The sequence below is a fragment of the Panulirus ornatus genome, chromosome 55 (assembly GCF_036320965.1).
Source record: "Panulirus ornatus isolate Po-2019 chromosome 55, ASM3632096v1, whole genome shotgun sequence".
NCBI lineage: Eukaryota > Metazoa > Arthropoda > Malacostraca > Decapoda > Palinuridae > Panulirus > Panulirus ornatus.
Window position 1 is genome coordinate 39548750 of NC_092278.1, and position 20412 is coordinate 39569161.

General features: G+C 41.5%; 1 protein-coding gene across 1 annotated transcript in view; it reads right to left on the bottom strand.

Moving 5' to 3' along the window:
• The window catches only part of Ku80 (X-ray repair cross-complementing protein 5 Ku80), a 126940-nt gene that overhangs the window by 72044 nt on the left and 34484 nt on the right, over positions 1-20412 (bottom strand). Inside the window, exons 6-8 of the mRNA XM_071693529.1 lie at positions 13783-13966; positions 10802-10942; positions 149-317 (exon numbers count right to left, since the gene is read on the bottom strand). Coding sequence (XP_071549630.1) covers positions 149-317; positions 10802-10942; positions 13783-13966 — 494 coding nt within the window. The remainder of the gene's footprint in view (positions 1-148; positions 318-10801; positions 10943-13782; positions 13967-20412) is intronic.

A 20412-nucleotide genomic window follows, 5' to 3' on the forward strand; every position in this document is an offset into this window, starting at 1 on the left:
AGATAGGCTATACAATTACGAGTTTGTAAAAGGTGTCACCACAGGAATGAGTGATATGATGGGACCAAATAATGTGAAAAAAAGACCTGTGGTAACTATTAAACTGTTAACTAAGATAATTACACTATACATCCAGAAATTAAATTACCAGAAAAGGGAACTAAAGTAGTTCCATACTTGTAGCCAGGAATAACCTCCTCTTTATCAACTGCAGTCTGGGCATCATCATGGCGATGGTATGATACTTCACTCATGAAAGCAGCTGAATCATCATGGGCATGCATTTTCTTCCACGTTGGTAGCGTTGAATGCTTAACCTAAACAGCAAGCATAAAATAGTCAAACATCTTAAAACACATTTATCAAATGTTATTTCCTTGTTTTTCCTTCTCTGGCCTAATTCCATTCTCACCACTAACTCTGCTTACTCAGTCTCCCTTACTTTTGGAAACACTGTTATCAGAAACTTACAGAAGAGTAAAAGAAACTATTATATCTTGTCATTATCATACTGTGTCACATGTATACACATGTTTATGTGGGTGGGTTGGGCCATATTTTCGTCTGTTTCCTTGTGCTACCTCAAGGAAACAGACAAAAATATGGCCCAACTCACCCACATAAACATGTATATACATACATACCACACACACACATATACATACCTATACATTTCAACATATACATACAGGGGTGCATGATGTCTCCATGGTTGTTTAATTTGTTTATGGATGGGGTTGTTAGGGAGGTGAATGCAAAAGTTTTGGAGAGAGGGGCGAGTATGCAGTCTGTTGTGGATGATAGAGCTTGGGAAGTGAGTCAATTGTTGTTCACTAATGATACAGTGCTGGTGGCTGATTCAGGTGAGAAACTGCAGAAGCTGGTGACTGAGTTTGGTAAAGTGTGTGAAAGAAGAAAGCCGAGAGTAAATGTGAATAAGTACAAGGTGATTAGATGCAGTAGGGTTGAGGGACAAGTCAATTGGATGGTAAGTTTGAATGGAGAGAAACTGGAGGAAGTGAAGTGTTTTAGATATCTGGGAGTGGATTTGGCAGCGGATGGAACCATAGAAATGGAAGTGAATCATGGGGTGGAGGATCTTGGAAAGCAAAAATGGGTATGTTTGAAGGAATAGTGGTTCCAACAATGTTATATGGTTGTGAGGCTTGGGCTATAAATAGAGTTGTGCGGAGGAGGGTGGATGTGCTGGAAATGAGATGTTTGAGGACAAAATGTGGTGTGAGGTGGTTTGATCAAGTAAGAAATGAAAGGGTAAGAGAGATGTGTGGTAACAAAAACAATGTGGTTGAGAGAGCAGAAGAGGGTGTTTTGAAATGTTATGGTCACATGAAGAGAATGAGCGAGGAAAGATTGACAAAGAGGATGTGTGTCAGAGGTGGAGGGAATGAGAAGTGGGAGACCAAATTGGAGGTGGAAAGATGAAGTGAAAAAGGTTTTGAGTGATAGGGGCCTGAACATGTAGGAGGGTGAAAGGCATGCAAGGAAGAGAGTGAAATGGAACGTGCTGTCAATGGACTGAACCAGGGCATGTGAAGCGTCTGGGGTAAATCAAGGAAAGTTTCGTGGGACCTGGATGTGGAAAGGGAGCTGTGGTTTCAGTGCATTATACATGACAGCTAGAGACTGAGTGTGAACGAATGTGGACTTTGTTGTTTTTTCCTAGCGCTACCTCGCGCACATGCGGGGGGGAGGGGGCTGTCATTTCATGTGTGGCGGAGTGGCGATGAGAATGAATAAGGACAGACAGTATGAATTATGTACATGTGTATATATGTATTTGTGTGTGTGTGTGTGTGTGTGTGTGGTTTGGAAATGTCTGGGGAGTGAAGTCAGGGGTTAGTGAGAGGACAAGAGCAAGGGAAGGAGTAGCAATACTCCTGAAACAGGAGTTGTGGGAGTATGTGATAGAATGTAAGAAAGTAAATTCTCGATTAATATGGGTAAAATTGAAAGTTGATGGAGAGAGGTGGGTGATTATTGGTGCATATGCACCTGGGCATGAGAAGAAAGATCATGAGAGGCAAGTGTTTTGGGAGCAGCTAAATGAGTGTGTTAGCGGTTTTGATGCACGAGACCGGGTTATAGTGATGGGTGATTTGAATGCAAAGGTGAGTAATGTGGCAGTTGAGGGAATAATTGGTATGCATGGGGTGTTCAGTGTTGTAAATGGAAATGGTGAAGAGCTTGTAGATTTATGTGCTGAAAAAGGACTGATGATTGGGAATACCTGGTTTAAAAAGCGAGATATTCATAAGTATACTTATGTAAGTAGGAGAGATGGCCAGAGAGCGTTATTGGATTACGTGTTAATTGACAGGCGTGCGAAAGAGAGACTTTTGGATGTTAATGTGCTGAGAGGTGCAACTGGAGGGATGTCTGATCATTATCTTGTGGAGGCTAAGGTGAAGATTAGTATGGGTTTTCAGAAAAGAGGAGTGAATGTTGGGGTGAAGAAGGTGGTGAGAGTAAGTGAGCTTGGGAAGGAGACCTGTGTGGGGAAGTACCAGGAGAGACTGTGTACAGAATGGAAAAAGGTGAGAACAATGGAAGTAAGGGGAGTGGGGGAGGAATGGGATGTATTTAGGGAATCAGTGATGGATTGCGCAAAAGATGCTTGTGGCATGAGAAGAGTGGGAGGTGGGCTGTTTAGAAAGGGTAGTGAGTGGTGGGATGAAGAAGTAAGAGTATTAGTGAAAGAGAAGAGAGAGGCATTTGGACGATTTTTGCAGGGAAAAAATGCAATTGAGTGGGAGAAGTATAAAAGAAAGAGACAGGAGGTCAAGAGAAAGGTGCAAGAGGTGAAAAAAAGGGCAAATGAGAGTTGGGGTGAGAGACTATCAGTAAATTTTAGGGAAAATAAAAAGATGTTCTGGAAGGAGGTAAATAGGGTGCGTAAGACAAGGGAGCAAATGGGAACTTCAGTGAAGGGCGTAAATGGGGAGGTGATAACAAGTAGCGGTGATGTGAGAAGGAGATGGAATGAGTATTTTGAAGGTTTGTTGAATGTGTCTGATGACAGAGTGGCAGATATAGGGTGTTTTGGTCGAGGTGGTGTGCAAAGTGAGAGGGTTAGGGAAAATGATTTGGTAAACAGAGAAGAGGTAGTAAAAGCTTTGCGGAAGATGAAAGCCGGCAAGGCAGCAGGTTTGGATGGTATTGCAGTGGAATTTATTAAGAAAGGGGGTGACTGTATTGTTGACTGGTTGGTAAGGTTATTTAATGTATGTATGACTCATGGTGAGGTGCCTGAGGATTGGCGGAATGCGTGCATAGTGCCATTGTACAAAGGCAAAGGGGATAAGAGTGAGTGCTCAAATTACAGAGGTATAAGTTTGTTGAGTATTCCTGGTAAATTATATGGGAGGGTATTGATTGAGAGGGTGAAGGCATGTACAGAGCATCAGATTGGGGAAGAGCAGTGCGGTTTCAGAAGTGGTAGAGGATGTGTGGATCAGGTGTTTGCTTTGAAGAATGTATGTGAGAAATACTTAGAAAAGCAAATGGATTTGTATGTAGCATTTATGGATCTGGAGAAGGCATATGATAGAGTTGATAGAGATGCTCTGTGGAAGGTATTAAGAATATATGGTGTGGGAGGCAAGTTGTTAGAAGCAGTGAAAAGTTTTTATCGAGGATGTAAGGCATGTGTACGTGTAGGAAGAGAGGAAAGTGATTGGTTCTCAGTGAATGTAGGTTTGCGGCAGGGGTGTGTGATGTCTCCATGGTTGTTTAATTTGTTTATGGATGGGGTTGTAAGGGAGGTAAATGCAAGAGTCCTGGAAAGAGGGGCAAGTATGAAGTCTGTTGGGGATGAGAGAGCTTGGGAAGTGAGTCAGTTGTTGTTCGCTGATGATACAGCGCTGGTGGCTGATTCATGTGAGAAACTGCAGAAGCTGGTGACTGAGTTTGGTAAAGTGTGTGGAAGAAGAAAGTTGAGAGTAAATGTGAATAAGAGCAAGGTTATTAGGTACAGTAGGGGTGAGGGTCAAGTCAATTGGGAGGTGAGTTTGAATGGAGAAAAACTGGAGGAAGTGAAGTGTTTTAGATATCTGGGAGTGGATCTGTCAGCGGATGGAACCATGGAAGCGGAAGTGGATCATAGGGTGGGGGAGGGGGCGAAAATTCTGGGAGCCTTGAAAAATGTGTGGAAGTCGAGAACACTATCTCGGAAAGCAAAAATGGGTATGTTTGAGGGAATAGTGGTTCCAACAATGTTGTATGGTTGCGAGGCGTGGGCTATGGATAGAGATGTGCGCAGGAGGATGGATGTGCTGGAAATGAGATGTTTGAGGACAATGTGTGGTGTGAGGTGGTTTGATCGAGTAAGTAACGTAAGGGTAAGAGAGATGTGTGGAAATAAAAAGAGCGTGGTTGAGAGAGCAGAAGAGGGTGTTTTGAAATGGTTTGGGCACATGGAGAGAATGAGTGAGGAGAGATTGACCAAGAGGATATATGTGTCGGAGGTGGAGGGAACAAGGAGAAGAGGGAGACCAAATTGGAGGTGGAAAGATGGAGTGAAAAAGATTTTGTGTGATCGGGGCCTGAACATGCAGGAGGGTGAAAGGAGGGCAAGAAATAGAGTGAATTGGAGTCATGTGGTATACAGGGGTTGACGTGCTGTCAGTGGATTGAAGCAAGGCATGTGAAGCGTCTGGGGTAAACCATGGAAAGCTGTGTAGGTATGTATATTTGCGTGTGTGGACGTGTGTATGTACATGTGTATGGGGGGGGGGGGGGGGGTTGGGCCATTTCTTTCGTCTGTTTCCTTGCGCTACCTCGCAAACGCGGGAGACGGCGACAAAGTATAAAAAAAAAAAAAAAAAAAAAAAAAAAAAAAAAAAAATATATATATATATATACAGAGACTGAGTACAGAATGGAAAAAGGTGAGAACAAAGGACGTAAGGGGAGTGGGGGAGGAATGGGATGTATTTAGGGAGGCAGTGATGGCTTGCGCAAAAGATGCTTGTGGCATGAGAAGCATGGGAGGTGGGTTGATTAGAAAGGGTAGTGAGTGGTAGGATGAAGAAGTAAGATTATAAGTGAAAGAGAAGAGAGAGGCATTTGGACGATTTTTGCAGGGAAAAAATGCAAATGAGTGGGAGAGGTATAAAAGAAAGAGGCAGGAGGTCAAGAGAAAGGTGCAAGAGGTGAAAAAGAGGGCAAATGAGAATTGGGGTGAGAGAGTATCATTAAATTTTATGGAGAATAAAAAGATGTTCTGCAAGGAGGTAAATAAAGTGCGTAAGACAAGGGAGCAAATGGGAACTTCAGTGAAGGGGGCTAATGGGGAGGTGATAACAAGTAGTGGTGATGTGAGAAGGAGATGGAGTGAGTATTTTGAAGGTTTGTTGAATGTGTTTGATGATAGAGTGGCAGATATAGGGTGTTTTGGTCGAGGTGGTGTGCAAAGTGAGAGGGTTAGGGAAAATGATTTGGTAAACAGAGAAGAGGTAGTAAAAGCTTTGCGGAAGATGAAAGCCGGCAAGGCATCAGGTTTGGATGGTATTGCAGTGGAATTTATTAACAAAGGGGGTGACTGTATTGTTGACTGGTTGGTAAGGTTATTTAATGTATGTATGATTCATGGTGAGGTGCCTGAATATTGGCGGAATGGTTGCATAATGCCATTGTACAAACGCAAAGGGGATAAGAGTGAGTGCTCAAATTACAGAGGTATAAGTTTGTTGAGTATTCCTGGGAAATTATATGGGAGGGTATTCATTGAGAGGGTGAAGGCATGTACAGAGCATCAGATTTGGGAAGAGCAGTGTGGCTTCAGAAGTGGTAGAGGATGTGTGGATCAGGTGTTTGCTTTGAAGAATGTATGTGAGAAATACTTAGAAAAGCAAATGGATTTGTATGTAGCATTTATGGATCTGGAGAAGGCATATGATAGAGTTGATAGAGATGCTCTGTGGAAGGTATTAAGAATATATGGTGTGGGAGGCAAGTTGTTAGAAGCAGTGAAAAGTTTTTATCGAGGATGTAAGGTATGTGTACATGTAGGAAGAGAGGATAGTGATTGGTTCTCAGTGAATGTAGGTTTGCGGCAGGGGTGTGTGATGTCTCCATGGTTGTTTAATTTGTTTATGGATGGGGTTGTTAGGGAGGTGAATGCAAGAGTTTTGGAAAGAGGGGCAAATATGCAGTCTGTTCAGGATGAGAGAGCTTGGGAAGTGAGTCAGTTGTTTTTCGCTGATGATACAGCGCTGGTGGCTGATTCATGTGAGAAACTGCAGAAGCTGATGACTGAGTTTGGTAAAGTGTGTGAAAGAAGAAAGTTAAGAGTAAATGTGAATAAGAGCAAGGTTATTAGGTACAGTAGGGTTGAGGGTCAAGTCAATTGGGAGGTAAGTTTGAATGGAGAAAAACTGGAGGAAGTAAAGTGTTTTAGATATATGGGAGTGGATCTGGCAGCGGATGGAACCATGGAAGCGGAAGTGAATCATAGGGTGGGGGAGGGGGCGAAAATCCTGGGAGCCTTGAAGAATGTGTGGAAGTCGAGAACATTATCTCGGAAAGCAAAATTGGGTATGTTTGAAGGAATAGTGGTTCCAACAATGTTGTATGGTTGCGAGGCGTGGGCTATGGATAGAGTTGTGCGCAGGAGGGTGGATGTGCTGGAAATGAGATGTTTGAGGACAATATGTGGTGTGAGGTGGTTTGATCGAGTAAGTAATGTAAGGGTAAGAAAGATGTATGGAAATAAAAAGAGCGTGGTTGAGAGAGCAGAAGAGGGTGTTTTGAAATGGTCTGGGCACATGGGGAGATTGAGTGAGGAAAGATTGACCAAGAGGATATATGTGTTGGAGGTGGAGGGAACGAGGAGAAGTGGGAGACCAAATTGGAGGTGGAAAGATGGAGTGAAAAGGATTTTGAGTGATCGGGGCCTGAACGTGCAGGAGGGTAAAAGGCGGGCAAGGAATAGAGTGAACTGGATTGATGTGGTATACCAGGGTCGATGTGCTGTCAATCAATTGAATCAGGGCATGTGAAGCGTCTGAGGTAAACCATGGAAAGTTCTGTGGGGCCTGGATGTGGAAAGGGAGCTGTGGTTTCGGGCATTATTACATGACAGCTAGAGACTGAGTGTGAACGAATGTGGCCTTTGTTGTCTTGTCCTAGCACTACCTCGCATACATGACGGGGGAGGGGGATGTTATTCCAGGTGTGGCGAGGTGGCGATGGGAATAAATAAAGGCAGACAGTATGAATTATGTACATGTGTATATATGTATATGTCTGTGTGTGTATATATGTGTGTACATTGAGATGTATAGGTATGTATATTTGCATGTGTGGAAGTGTATTGTATATACATGTGTATGTGGGTGGGTTGGGCCATTTCTTTCGTCTGTTTCCTTGCGCTACCTCGCAAATGCCAGAGACAGAGCAGACAAAGCAAAATGAATAAAATAAATAAATAATATATATACGTTGATATGTATAGGTATGTATATGTGCGTGTGTGGACGGGTATGTATATACATGTGTATGTGGGTGGGTTAGGCCATTCTTTCGTCTGTTTCCTTGCACTACCTCACTATTGCAGGAGACAGCGACAAAGTATAATGATAAATAAAAAAAAATACAGATATATACAGATATTCACATGTACATACTCATACTTGCTGCCTTCATCCATTCCCATCACTACCCCGCCACACATGAACTGCACCCCCTTCCCCCCACATGCACACGAGGCAGCGCTAAGAAAAGACAAAAAGCACCACATTCGTTCACACTCAAGTCTCTAGCTGTCATGTGTAATGCACCAAAACCACAGCTCCCTTTCCACATCCAGGCTCCACAAAACTTTCTATTGTTTACCCCAGATGCTTCACATCCCTCATTCAATCCACTGACAGCACATCAACCACGGTATACCATATCGTTCCAATTCACTCTATTCCTTGCAAGCCTTTCACCCTCCTGTGTGTTCAGGCCTCGATCACTCAAAATCTTTTTCACTCCATTCTTCCACCTCCAATTTGGTCTCCCACTTCTTGTTCCCTCCACCTCTTGACACACACATGCTCTTTGTCCATCTTTCCTCACTCATTCTCTCCAGGTGATCAAACCATTTCAATACACCCTCTTCTGCTCTCTCAAACACACTCGTTTTATTACCACACATCTCTCTTACCCTTTCATTACTTACTTGATCAAACCACCGCACACCACATATTGTTATCAAACATCTCATTTCCAACACATCCACCCTCCTCCACACAACTCTATCTATAGCCCATGCCTCACAACCATATAACATTGTTGGAACCACTATTCCTTCAAACATACCCATTTTTGCTCTCCACGATAATGTTCTTGCCTTCCACACATTCTTCAATGCTCCCAGAACCTTTGCTCCCTCCCCTACCCTGTGACTCTCTTCCTCTTCCATGGTTCCATCCGCTGCTACATCCACTCCCAGATATCTAAAACACTTCACTTCCTCCAGTTATTCTCCATTCAAACACACCTCCCAATTGACTTGTCCTTCCAACCTACTGATCCTAATAACCTTGCTCTTATTTACATTTACTCTCAGCTTTCTTCTTTCACACACTTTACCAAACTCAGTCACCAACTTCTGCAGTTTCTCACACAAATCAGCCACCAGCGCTGTATCAACAGTGAACAACAACTGTCTCACTTCCCAAGCTCTCTCATCCACAACAGACAGCATACTTGCCCCTCTCTCCAAAACACATGCATTCACCTCCCTAACAACCCCATCCATAAACAAATTAAACAACCATGGAGACATCACCCACCCCTGCCACAAACCGATATTCACTGGGAACCAATAACTTTCCTCTATTCCTACTCGTACACATGCCTTACATCCTCGATAAAACTTTTCACTGCTTCTAACAACTTACCTCCTACACCATATACTCTTAATACCTTCCACAGAGCATCTCCATCAACTCTATCATATGCCTTCTTCAGATCCATAAATGCTACATACAAATCCATTTGTTTTTCTAAGTGTTTCTCACATACATTTTTCATAGCAAACACCTGATCCACACATCCTCTACCACGTCTGAAACCACACTGCTCTTTCCCAATCTGATGCTCTGTACATGCCTTCACCCTCTCAATCAATACCCTCCCATATAATTTCCCAGGAATACTAAAAAACTTATACCTCTGTAATTTGAATACTCACCTTTATCCCCTTTGCCTTTGTACAATGGCACTATGCATGCATTCCACCAATCCTCAGGCACTTCACCATGAGCCATACATGCACTGAATATCCTCACCAACCAGTCAACAAAAGTCACCCCCTATTTTAATAAATTCCACTGCAATACCATCCAAACCCGCCGCCTTACCAGCTTTCATCTTCTGCAAAGCTTTCACTACCTCTTCTCTGTTTACCAAACCATTCTCCCTGACCGTCTCACTTCGCACACCACCTTGACCAAAACACCCTATATCTGCCACTCTGTCATCATACACATTCAACAAACCTTCAAAATACTCACTCCATCTCTTTTTCTTCACCACTACTTGTTATTACCTCCCCATTAGCCCATTTCACCGAAACTAAAGTTACATAATTTGCATATAACACCAGTGAGAAAATAATAGTAATGAAAGATATGAAAAAGTGCAAAAAAATTTTTATTCTTTCATACTTGATCACCATTTCCAATGTTAGGGAGGTAGCACCAGGAACAGATTACAAAAGGTCATATCTGTTCAAATCTATTCTCTAGCTGTCATATGTAATGCACTAAAACCACAACTCCCTATCCACATCCAGGCCCCACAGAACTTTTACTATGGATGTTTCAAATCCCAGGTTCAGCCCAATGACAGCATGTTGACCCCAGTATACCACATCGCTCCAACTTACTCTATCCCATGCACACCTATCACCCTCCTGCTTGTTCAGACCCCGAACATTCAAAATCTTTTTCACTTCATCCTTCCACCTCCAATTTGGTCTCTTGCTCCTCCATGTTCCCTCCATCTATCACACACATAACCTCTTTGTCAACCTTTCCTTACTCATTCTCTCCATACGTCCAAACCATTTCAACACATCCTCTTCTGCTCTCTCAACTACACTCTTTTAATTATCACACATCCCTCTTATCCTTTCACCACTCACTAGCTCAAACTACCTCACACCACATTTTGTCCTCAAACATTTCAATTCCAACACATTCACCCTCCTCTGCACAACCCTATCTAAAGCCCATGCCTTGTAACCATATAATATTGATGGAACTACTATTCCTTCAAATATACCAATTTTTGCTCTCTGAGAAAATGTTCTCTCTTTCCACACATTTTTCATCACTCCTAGAACCTTCAGCCCTTCCCAAACCCCATGTCTAACTTCTACTTCCATGGCTCCATTCACTGCCAAGTCCAGTCACATATATCTAAAACACTTCACTTACTCCAATTTTTCTCCATTCAAACTTACATCACAACTAACTTGCCCTATACCCTGGCGAACCTATAAACAGTGCTTTTATTCAAATTTACTCTCAACTTTCTCCTTTCGAGCCTAAGCCCTCAACCCCATGAATGTATCATGGTCAGGAATACTATACATTACACCACTGGAGTCCAGTTCAGTTTATCAAAAAAATCACCAAAAGTTTCAAGCAAAACAATAAGGTTGAGACTTGGATTAACTCTATATAAGTAAAGGATATTCATTTTTCTATTCCATGCACATTTGCTGTTTCCTGCATTGGCAAGGTAGAACCAGGAACAGACAAAAAGTAGCCTCATTCACTCTTACCTTAATTTTGCCAGTAATTGCAATCTGGAAATTTGGGCCAATATCTAAGACAGTATTCCATGAAGCACTGCCTGAAGATTTTTTCTGAAAACATATGAGCTGTGGTATGGCCTCATCAAAGCTGCATATAATGCCATCAACCTGTGAAAGTAAAAATAATGTCACACCATTAGTTTCCTTTAGACTCAAAATATTCTTATGATGGTATAGTGACATCTTGACAAAGTAACTGAAAGATTTTCTATCAGGACAGCCTGGCTTCTTACTACAATGCAGTATTTGATAAGTTTGACAAGACCAATCTGTCATTCTTTTAACAAGACAAATAGAAATCAAGCTATTCAAAGGTAACAGATTATCCCATATGACAACTTTCTCCTTTCGATGAGATTATCCCATCTAACTTGTCTAAGCTCATCCAAAGGAGAGAAAGTTGAGAGTAAATGTGAATAAGAACAAGATTATTAGGTTCAGCACAGTTGAGGATCAAGTTTGTTGGGATGTAAGTTTGAATGGAGAAAGACTGGAAGTGAAGTGTTTTAGATATCTGGGAGTGGGCTTAGCAGCAAATGGAAACATGGTAGCAGAAGGGTGGGGAGGGGATGAAGGTTCTGGGAGCCATAAAGAATGGGTGAAAAAATAAAACATTATCTCAGAAAGCAAAAATGGGTACGTTTAAAGGAATAGTAGTTCTAACAATATAATATGGTTGCAAGGCATGGGTTATAGATACAGCGGTATGGAGGATTGTGGATGTGTTGAATATGAAATGCTTAAGGACAATATGTGGTGTGAGGAGGTTTAATCGAGTAAGTAATGAAAGAGTAAGAGATGTGTGGAAATAAAAAGAGTGGTTGAGAGAGCAGAGGAGGGTGGGTTGAAATGGTTTGGACATATGGAGAGAATAAGCGAGGAAAGGTTAACAAAAAGGATATGTGTTTCAAAGGTGGAGGGAAGAAGAAGCGGGAGACCAAATTGGAGGTGGGAGGATGGAGTTAAAATGATTTTGAGCAATCAAATGCCTGAACATGCAGGAGGGTGAGAGGCATGCAAGGAATAGAATGAATTGGAACAATGCGGTATACTGGGGTCGACATGCTGTCAATGGACTGAACCAGGAGTAAACTATGGAAAGGTCTGTATGGCCTGGATGTAGATGGGGAGCAGTGGTTTCAATGCATTAAACATGACAACTAGAGGCTGAGTGGGAACGAATGTGGCCTCTTTCTATCAGTTTTCCTGGCACTACCTAGCTGAAGCAGGGGGTGGCGATGCTGTTTCCTGTGGGGCACGGTGGCACCAGGAATGGATGAGGGCAAGCAAGTATGCATATGTAGAAGTGTATATATGAATATGTCTGTGTATGTGTATATGTATGCATATGTGTATATGTTGATATGTATATGAATGTATATGTACATGTATGGGCATTTTTGTATATATATGTGCGTGTGTATATGAGTGGATGGGCCATTCTTCATCGGTTTGCTGGCACTACCTCGCTGACACAGGAAATGGCGATCAAGAGCAATAAAATAATTATTCATTTATTCATTTTGCTTTGTCGCTGTCTCCTGCGTTAGCAAGGTAGCGCAAGGAAACAGACGAAAGAACGGCCAAACCCACCCACATACACATGTATATACATACCCGTCCACACACGCAAATATACATACCTATACATCTCAATGTATACATATATATACACACACAGACATAAACATATATACACATGTACATAATTCATACTGTCTGCCTTTATTTATTCCCATCGCCACCTCGCCACACATGGAATAACAACCCCCTTCCCCCTCATGTGTGAGAGGTAGCGCTAGGAAAAGACAACAAAGGCCCCAATCATTCACACTCAGTCTCTAGCTGTCATGTAATAATGCACCGAAACCACAGCTCCCTTTCCACATCCAGGCCCCACACAACTTTCCATGGTTTACCCCAAACGTTTCACATGCCCTGGTTCAATCCATTGGCAGCACGTCGAGCCCGGTATACCACATCGTTCCAATTCACTCTATTCCTTGCATGCCTTTCACCCTCCTGCATGTTCAGGCCCTGATCACTCAAAATCCTTTTCACTCCATCTTTCCACCTCCAATTTGGTCTCCCACTTCTCCTCGTTCCCTCCACCTCTGACACATATATCCTCTTGGTCAATCTTTCCTCACTCATTCTCTCCATGTGACCAAACCATTTCATAACACCCTCTTCTGCTCTCTCAACCACACTTGATTGCTGTTTCCCGCATTAGCGAGATAGCACCAGCAAACAGACAAAGAATGGCCCATCCACTCATATACATATATATATATACACATAAATGCCCATACACACACATATACATTTATTTATATCTATCATACTCACTGCCATCTCCCACATTAGCCAGGTAGCACAGAGAAGCAGACCTAACCTCACCTAACCTAACCATCTTAGGAGTAATGAGGCAAAAGAAGATAAAAATACCACACATGCATATAGAAATATGATTTGGCATGCCAGTTACTATATTCTTATACAAGAAATTCTCCCTTGCATGAGGACAATTTTTGAAAGTAAATGGTCATATACATGACAGCCACAGTGAAGTTGTAATAATGTCAACTATATTAAAGATTGAAAAATCTTAGTGAGTAATGAGCATGAATGAAAAAAAGGGAAGCTGCTGACGCAGCTGGAAGCAGATTACATGATTTTCAAAGATAGACCAGGAAAAACATTTGGTTGTGTACAAAAGCTTCTGCAAAAGGATACAAAATGTAAATCCACATAATAATATGTAGAGGAGTTTATGGAAAGTCTAACTGAATGCTGATCATGAATGAAAGTTTAGATGAGAAAATAAAATGACTTTCCTTATATGAATACATGACATATATACTTTTAGATAAAGAAAGTGCATGACCAAAACTCTTAAAATTCAGGTAAAAAATTTAGATCACATGCAATAATTGTGGGGTACTAACCTCAGCCACAATCCTGGTGACAAGTGCTTCACCTGCTAGCTGAACTGGAGACTTGGGCTTACCATTCCAGTTCTGAGGTACTGAAGTTTTTCCATTCAATTTGCTGTTTAATCCACTAGACGGCCCAGGTTCATCCATATTCTCATCCTCGGAGTCATCACCATTACCCATTATTTCTGGCCCACTACAATGAAAAAGTCAATTATGCATGACTAATACAAAAATTTCAAAAACAAATGGTTTACACAAAAAAATCTCACAAACATCAAACTTCATTCTATCTATAATATCTCATTTTTCTATATTCTTTTTTTCACACTTGTTTGCCATTTTCCACATTTGTGAGAAAGCATCAAAAACAGACAAAGAATATCTTCATTTGCTCACATCCACTCTCCATTTGTCATGTATAAAGCACAAAAAAACAGGGCCCTCTATCCACATCCAAGTATTACAGACCCTTCACAGTTTCATTCAACTGCTTAATATGCCTTGGTTCAGCCTACTCATGACATATTGCCACCCCCTTCCCTGTTCATCATATCACTCCAACTGACTCTAATTATACATGCCTCACACCTTCCTGCATGTTTAAGCCCCAATAACTGGAAGGATCTTTCACTTCATTCTTCTCCCTCAGAAAAAGCCTTTGAATGGTAAGGTAAAACAATAAAATTATTTTTCTTTTCAATCTATGTTGTGAAGGCACTCTAAATACCTTGAGAAGCTGTTATCAATGGCTTAAAAACAACTATAGAAATACTGAGAGGATAAGAGAAACCAAATCAAATAATAATATGGGTTGGAAACTTTAACTTCCATTTCATTAAATGGGCTAGGGAGTAGATTGTGGATGTATATGCAACTTCAATAGAAAGAATAATGTATCATAAGATGAAAGAGAACAGCTCCAAAGACTTGTTTAATCTATGTTAACTATTCAGCCTTGAACAGATCCCTTGTCCAGAGACAAACTAGAGGGAGCAAATACAACACCTTAATTTTACAAAAGACATAGCACTCTTTTCACATACAGATATAATAAAAAACAGACATATCAAAATATCAAAGAATCAATTAAGTGTATCAAAGAACCAATTAAGCGTATAATGTGGAAATCAATGAATGTGAATTTGATCCAGCAACTGAGGACAACAGCATATTAAGTGACATTAATATTCACCAACCATGACCAATCAGATTGGAAATCACTGAAAGGACTCTAAACACATGTTAGAATGAGTTATTCAGCAGCAATAATCTAATGCCAAACACAAAAATATACTGTGAGAACCTAGCCCTGAGCCAATATCAAGGACAAAAAATACAGAATGGACAATACCAAGGGGGCAGAAAACAGTGGATGAAAAGTTTATTGCAAAAGAAAAAGAAGGTAATGATGAAAGAAGCAAAAATAAAATAGTTGGATGAGAGAGTAAAAAAGGCAGATGATGAAATTATAAAATTCACAAAAATAGAAAATGAGAGGAGAGTATGTTATACAGAACATGAAAAATCACTAAAGTTACAAGTCATGTATTTCTAACTGAAACACATGAAATCAAAAACTGTATACTTTAATTAAAGGTGGGAGAAATGTACAGGAACGACCCAAAATAAACTTGCAGAATATCAGCTGAACAATATCTACTTGTAATTATCAGATTGGAGAGAAGCAGTGTGGTTTCAGATGTGGTAGAGGATGTGTGGATCAGGTGTTTGCTTTGAAGAATATATGTAAGGAATACTTAGAAAAACAAATAGATTTGTATGTTGCATTTATGGATCTGGAGAAGGCATATGACAGAGTTGATAGAAATGCTCTGTGGAAGGTATTAAGAGAATATGGTGTGGGAGGTAAGTTGCTAGAAGCAGTGAAAAGTTTTTATCGAGGATGTAGCATGTGTACGAGTAAGAAAAGAGGAAAGTGATTGGTTCTCAGTGAATGTTGGTTTGCGGCAGGGGTGTGTGATATCTCCATGGTTGTTTAATTTGTTTATGGATGGGGTTGTTAGGGAGGTGAATGCAAGAGTTTTGGCGATAGGGGAAAGTATGCAGTCTGTTAAGGATGAGAGGGCTTGGGAAGTGAGTCAGTTGTCAGTTGCCCCTCTTTCCAAAACTCTTGCATTCACTTCCCTAACAACCCCATCCATAAACAAATTTAACTACCATGGAGACATCAAGCACCCCTGCAGCAAACCAACATGCACTGAAAACCAACCACTTTCCTCTCTTCCTACATGTACACATGCCTTGCATCCTCAATAAACACTTTTCACTGCTTCTAACAACTTGCCTCCCACACCATATATTCTTAAAACCTTCCAAAGAGCATCTCTATCAACTCTATCATATGCCTTCTCCAGATCCATAAATGCTACATACAAATCCATTTGCTTTTCTAAGTATTTCTCACATACTTTCTTCAAAGCAAACACCTGATCCACACATCCTCTACCACTTCTGAAACCACACTGCTCTTCCCCAATCTGATGCTCTGTACATGCCTTCACCCTCTCAATCAATACCCTCCCATATAATTTCCCAGGAATACTCAACAAAATTATACCACTGTAATTCAAGCACTCACTTTTATCCCCTTTGCGTTTGTACAATGGCACTATGCAAGCATTCCGCCAATCCTCAGGCACCTCACCTTACCAACAAGTCAACAATACAGTCACCCCCTTTTTTAATTAATTCCACTGTAATACCATCCAAATCTGCTGCCTTGCCGGCTTTCATCTTCCACAAAGTTTTTACTACCTCTTCTCTGTTTACCAAATCATTCTCCCTAACCCTCTCACTTTGCACACCACCTCGACCAAAACACCCTATATCTGCCACTCTATCATCATACACATTCAACAAACCTTCAGAATACTCACTCCATCTCCTTCTCACATCATCACTACTTGTTATCACCTCCCCATTAGCCCCCTTCACTGATGTTCCCATTTGTTCCCTTGTCTTACGCACTTCCTAAACATCTTTTCATTCTCCCTACAATTTAATGATACTCTCTCACCCCAACTCTCATTTGCCCTCTTTTTCACCTCTTGCACCTTTCTCTTGACCTCCTGCCTCTTTCTTTTATACATCTTCCAGTCATATGCATTATTTCCCTGTATAAATCATCCAAATGCCTCTCTCTTCTCTTTCACTAATAATCTTACTTCTTCATCCTACCACTCACTACCCTTTCTAATCTGCCCACTTCCCATGCTTCTCATGCCACAAGCATCTTTTGCGTAAGCTATCACTGCTTCCCTAAATACATCCCATTCCTCCCCCACTCCCCTTACGTCCTTTGTTCTCGCCTTTTTCCATTCTATCCTCAGTCTCTCCTGGTACTTCCTCACACAATACATATACATACACAGACATATATATACATTCACATGTACATACTCACACATGCTGCCTTCATCCATTCCTGTCGCCACCCCACCACACATGAAATAGCATCCCCCCACCCATGAGGTTGCACTAGGAAAAGACAACAAAGGCCACATTCATTCATCCTCAGTCTCTTGCTGTCATGTGTAATGCACTGAAACTACAACTCCCTTTCCACATCCAGACCCCACAAAACTTTCCATGGTTTACCCAAGATGCTTCACATGCCCTGGTTCAATCCATTGACAGCACGTCGACCCTGATATACCACATCGTTCCAATTCACTCTATTCCTTGCACGCTCTTCACCCTCCTGTATGTTCAGGCCCCGATTGCTCAAAATCTTTTTCACTCCATCTTTCCACCTCCAATTTCATCTCCCGCTTCTCCTTGTTCTCTCCAACTCTGACACATATATATCTTTGTCAATCTTTCCTCACTCATTCTCTCCATGTGTCCAAACCATTTCAACACACCCTCTTCTGCTCTCTCAACCACATTCTTTTTATTACCATACATCTCTCTTACCCTTTCATTACTTACTCGATCAAACCACCTCAAACCACATATTGGCCTCAACATTTCATTTCCAACACATCCACTCTCCTTCACGCAACTCTACCTTTAGACCATGCCTCACAACCATATATCATTGTTGGAACCACTATTCCTTCAAACATACCCATTTTTGCTTTCCGAGATAAAGTTCTCGCCTTCCACACATTCTTCAACGCTCCGAGAACTTTCGCCCCCTCCCCCACCCTGTGACTCACTTCCGCTTTCATGGCTCCATCAGCCATTAAATCCACTCCCAGATATCTAAAACACTTCACTTCCTCCAGTTTTTCTCCATCCAAACTTACCTCCAAATTGACTTGAATCTCAACCCTACTGAACCTAATAACCTTGCTCTTATTCACATTTACTCTCAGCTCTCTTCTTTCACACACTTTATCAAACTCAGTCACCAGCTTCTGCAGTTTCTCACACGAATCAGCCACCAACACTGTATATCAACTTCACAAGCCCTCTCATCCACAACAGACTGCATACTTGCCCTCTCTCCAAAACTATTGCAATCACCTACCTAACAACCCCATCCATAAACAAATTAAACAACCATGGGGACATCACACATCCCTGCCGCAAACCGACCTTCACGGGGAACCACTCACTTTCCTCTCTTCCTACTCGTACACATACCTTACATCCTTGGTAAAAACTTTTCACTGCTTCTAACAACTTACCTCCCACACCATATACTCTTAATCCCTTCCACAAAGCATCTCTATCAACCCTATCATATGCCTTCTCCAGATCCATAAATGCTACATAAAAATCCATCTGTTTTTCTAAGTATTTCTCACATACATTTTTCAAAACAAACACCTGATCCACACATCCTCTACCACTTCTGAAACCACACTGCTCTTCTCCCAATCTGATGCTCTGTACATGCCTTTACCCTCTCAGTCATTACCCTCCCATATAATTTCCCAGGAATATTCCACAAACTTGTACCTCTGTAATATAAACATTCACCTTTATCCGCTTTGCCTTTGTACAATGGCACTATGCACGCATTCTGCCAATCCTCAGGTACTTCACCATGAACCATACATACACTGAATATCCTCACCAACCAGTCAACAACACAGTCACCCCCTTTTTTAATAAATCCCACTGGAATACCATCCAAACCCGCTGCCTTGCCGGCTTTCATCTTCCGCAAAGCTTTCACTACCTCTTCTCTGTTTACCAAATCATTCTCCCTGACCTTCTCACTTTGCACACCACCTCAACCAAAACACCCTATATCTGCCACTCTATTATCAAACACATTCAACACACCTTCAAAATACTCACTCCATCTCCTTTTTACTTCATCACTACTTGTTATCACCTCCCCATTAGCCCACTTCACTAATGTTTTCATTTGTTCTCTAGTCTTATGTACTTAATCTATCTCCTTCTAAAACATCTTTTTATTCTCCCTAAAATTTAATGATACTCTCTCACCCCAACTCTCACTTGCCCTCTTTTTCACCTCTTGCACCTTTCTCTTGACCTCCTGCCTCTTTCTTTTATACATCTCCCACTCATTTGCATTATTTCCCTGCAAAAATTGTCCAAATGCTTCTTTCTTCTCTTTCACTAACAAACTTATTTCTTCATACCAACACTCACTACCCTTTCTACCCACTTCCCACGCTTCTCACGCCACAGGCATCTTTTGCACAAGCCATCATTGCTTCCCTAAATACATCCCATTCCTCCCCCACTCCCATTACATCATTTGCTCTCACCTTTTTCCATTCTGCACTTAATCTCTTCTGGTACTTCCTCATAAAAGTCTCCTTTCCAAGCTCACTTACTCACACCACTCTCTTCACCCCAACATTATCTCTTCTTTTCTGAAAACCTCTACAAATCTTCTCCTTTGCTTCTACAAGATAATGATCAGACCTCCCTGCAACTGCACTCTTAGCACATTAACATCCAAAAGTCTCTCTTTCACGTGCCTATCAATTAACACATAATCCAATAATGCTCTCTGGCCATCTCTCCTACTTACGTACGTATACTTGTGTATATTTTTTTTTTATACCAGGTATTCCCAGTCATCAGTCCTTTTTCAGCACACAAATCTACAAGCTCTTCACCATTTCCATTTACAACACTGGACACCCCATGTACACCAACTATTCCCTCAACTGCCACATTACTCACCTTTCCATTCAAATCATCCATCACTATAACCCAATCTCGTGCATGAAAGTTGCTAACACACTTACTCAGCTGCTCCCTAAACACTTGCTTCTCATGATCTTTCTTCTCATGTTCAGGTGTATAGGCACCAATAATCACCCATCTCTCTCCATCCACTTTCAGTTTTACCCATATCAATCTAGAGTTTACATTCTTACACTCTATCACATACTCCCACAACTCCTGCTTCAGGAGTAGTGCTACTCCTTCCTTTGCTCTTGTCCTCTCACCAACTCCTAACTTTACTCCCAAGACATTCCCAACCTTTTCTCATCTCAGTTACTTCCACACATATTCAGGCACCCCAATCAGAGCCTTCGAGGAGGATGAGCACTCCCAGCATGAGTCTTTCTTCTGTTTACCCTTTTCAAAAGTTTAAAGTAAAAGGAGGGGAGCATTTCTAGCCCCCACTCCCGTCCCCTTTAGTCACCTTCTTCGACACTCAGGGAATAAGTGGGAAGT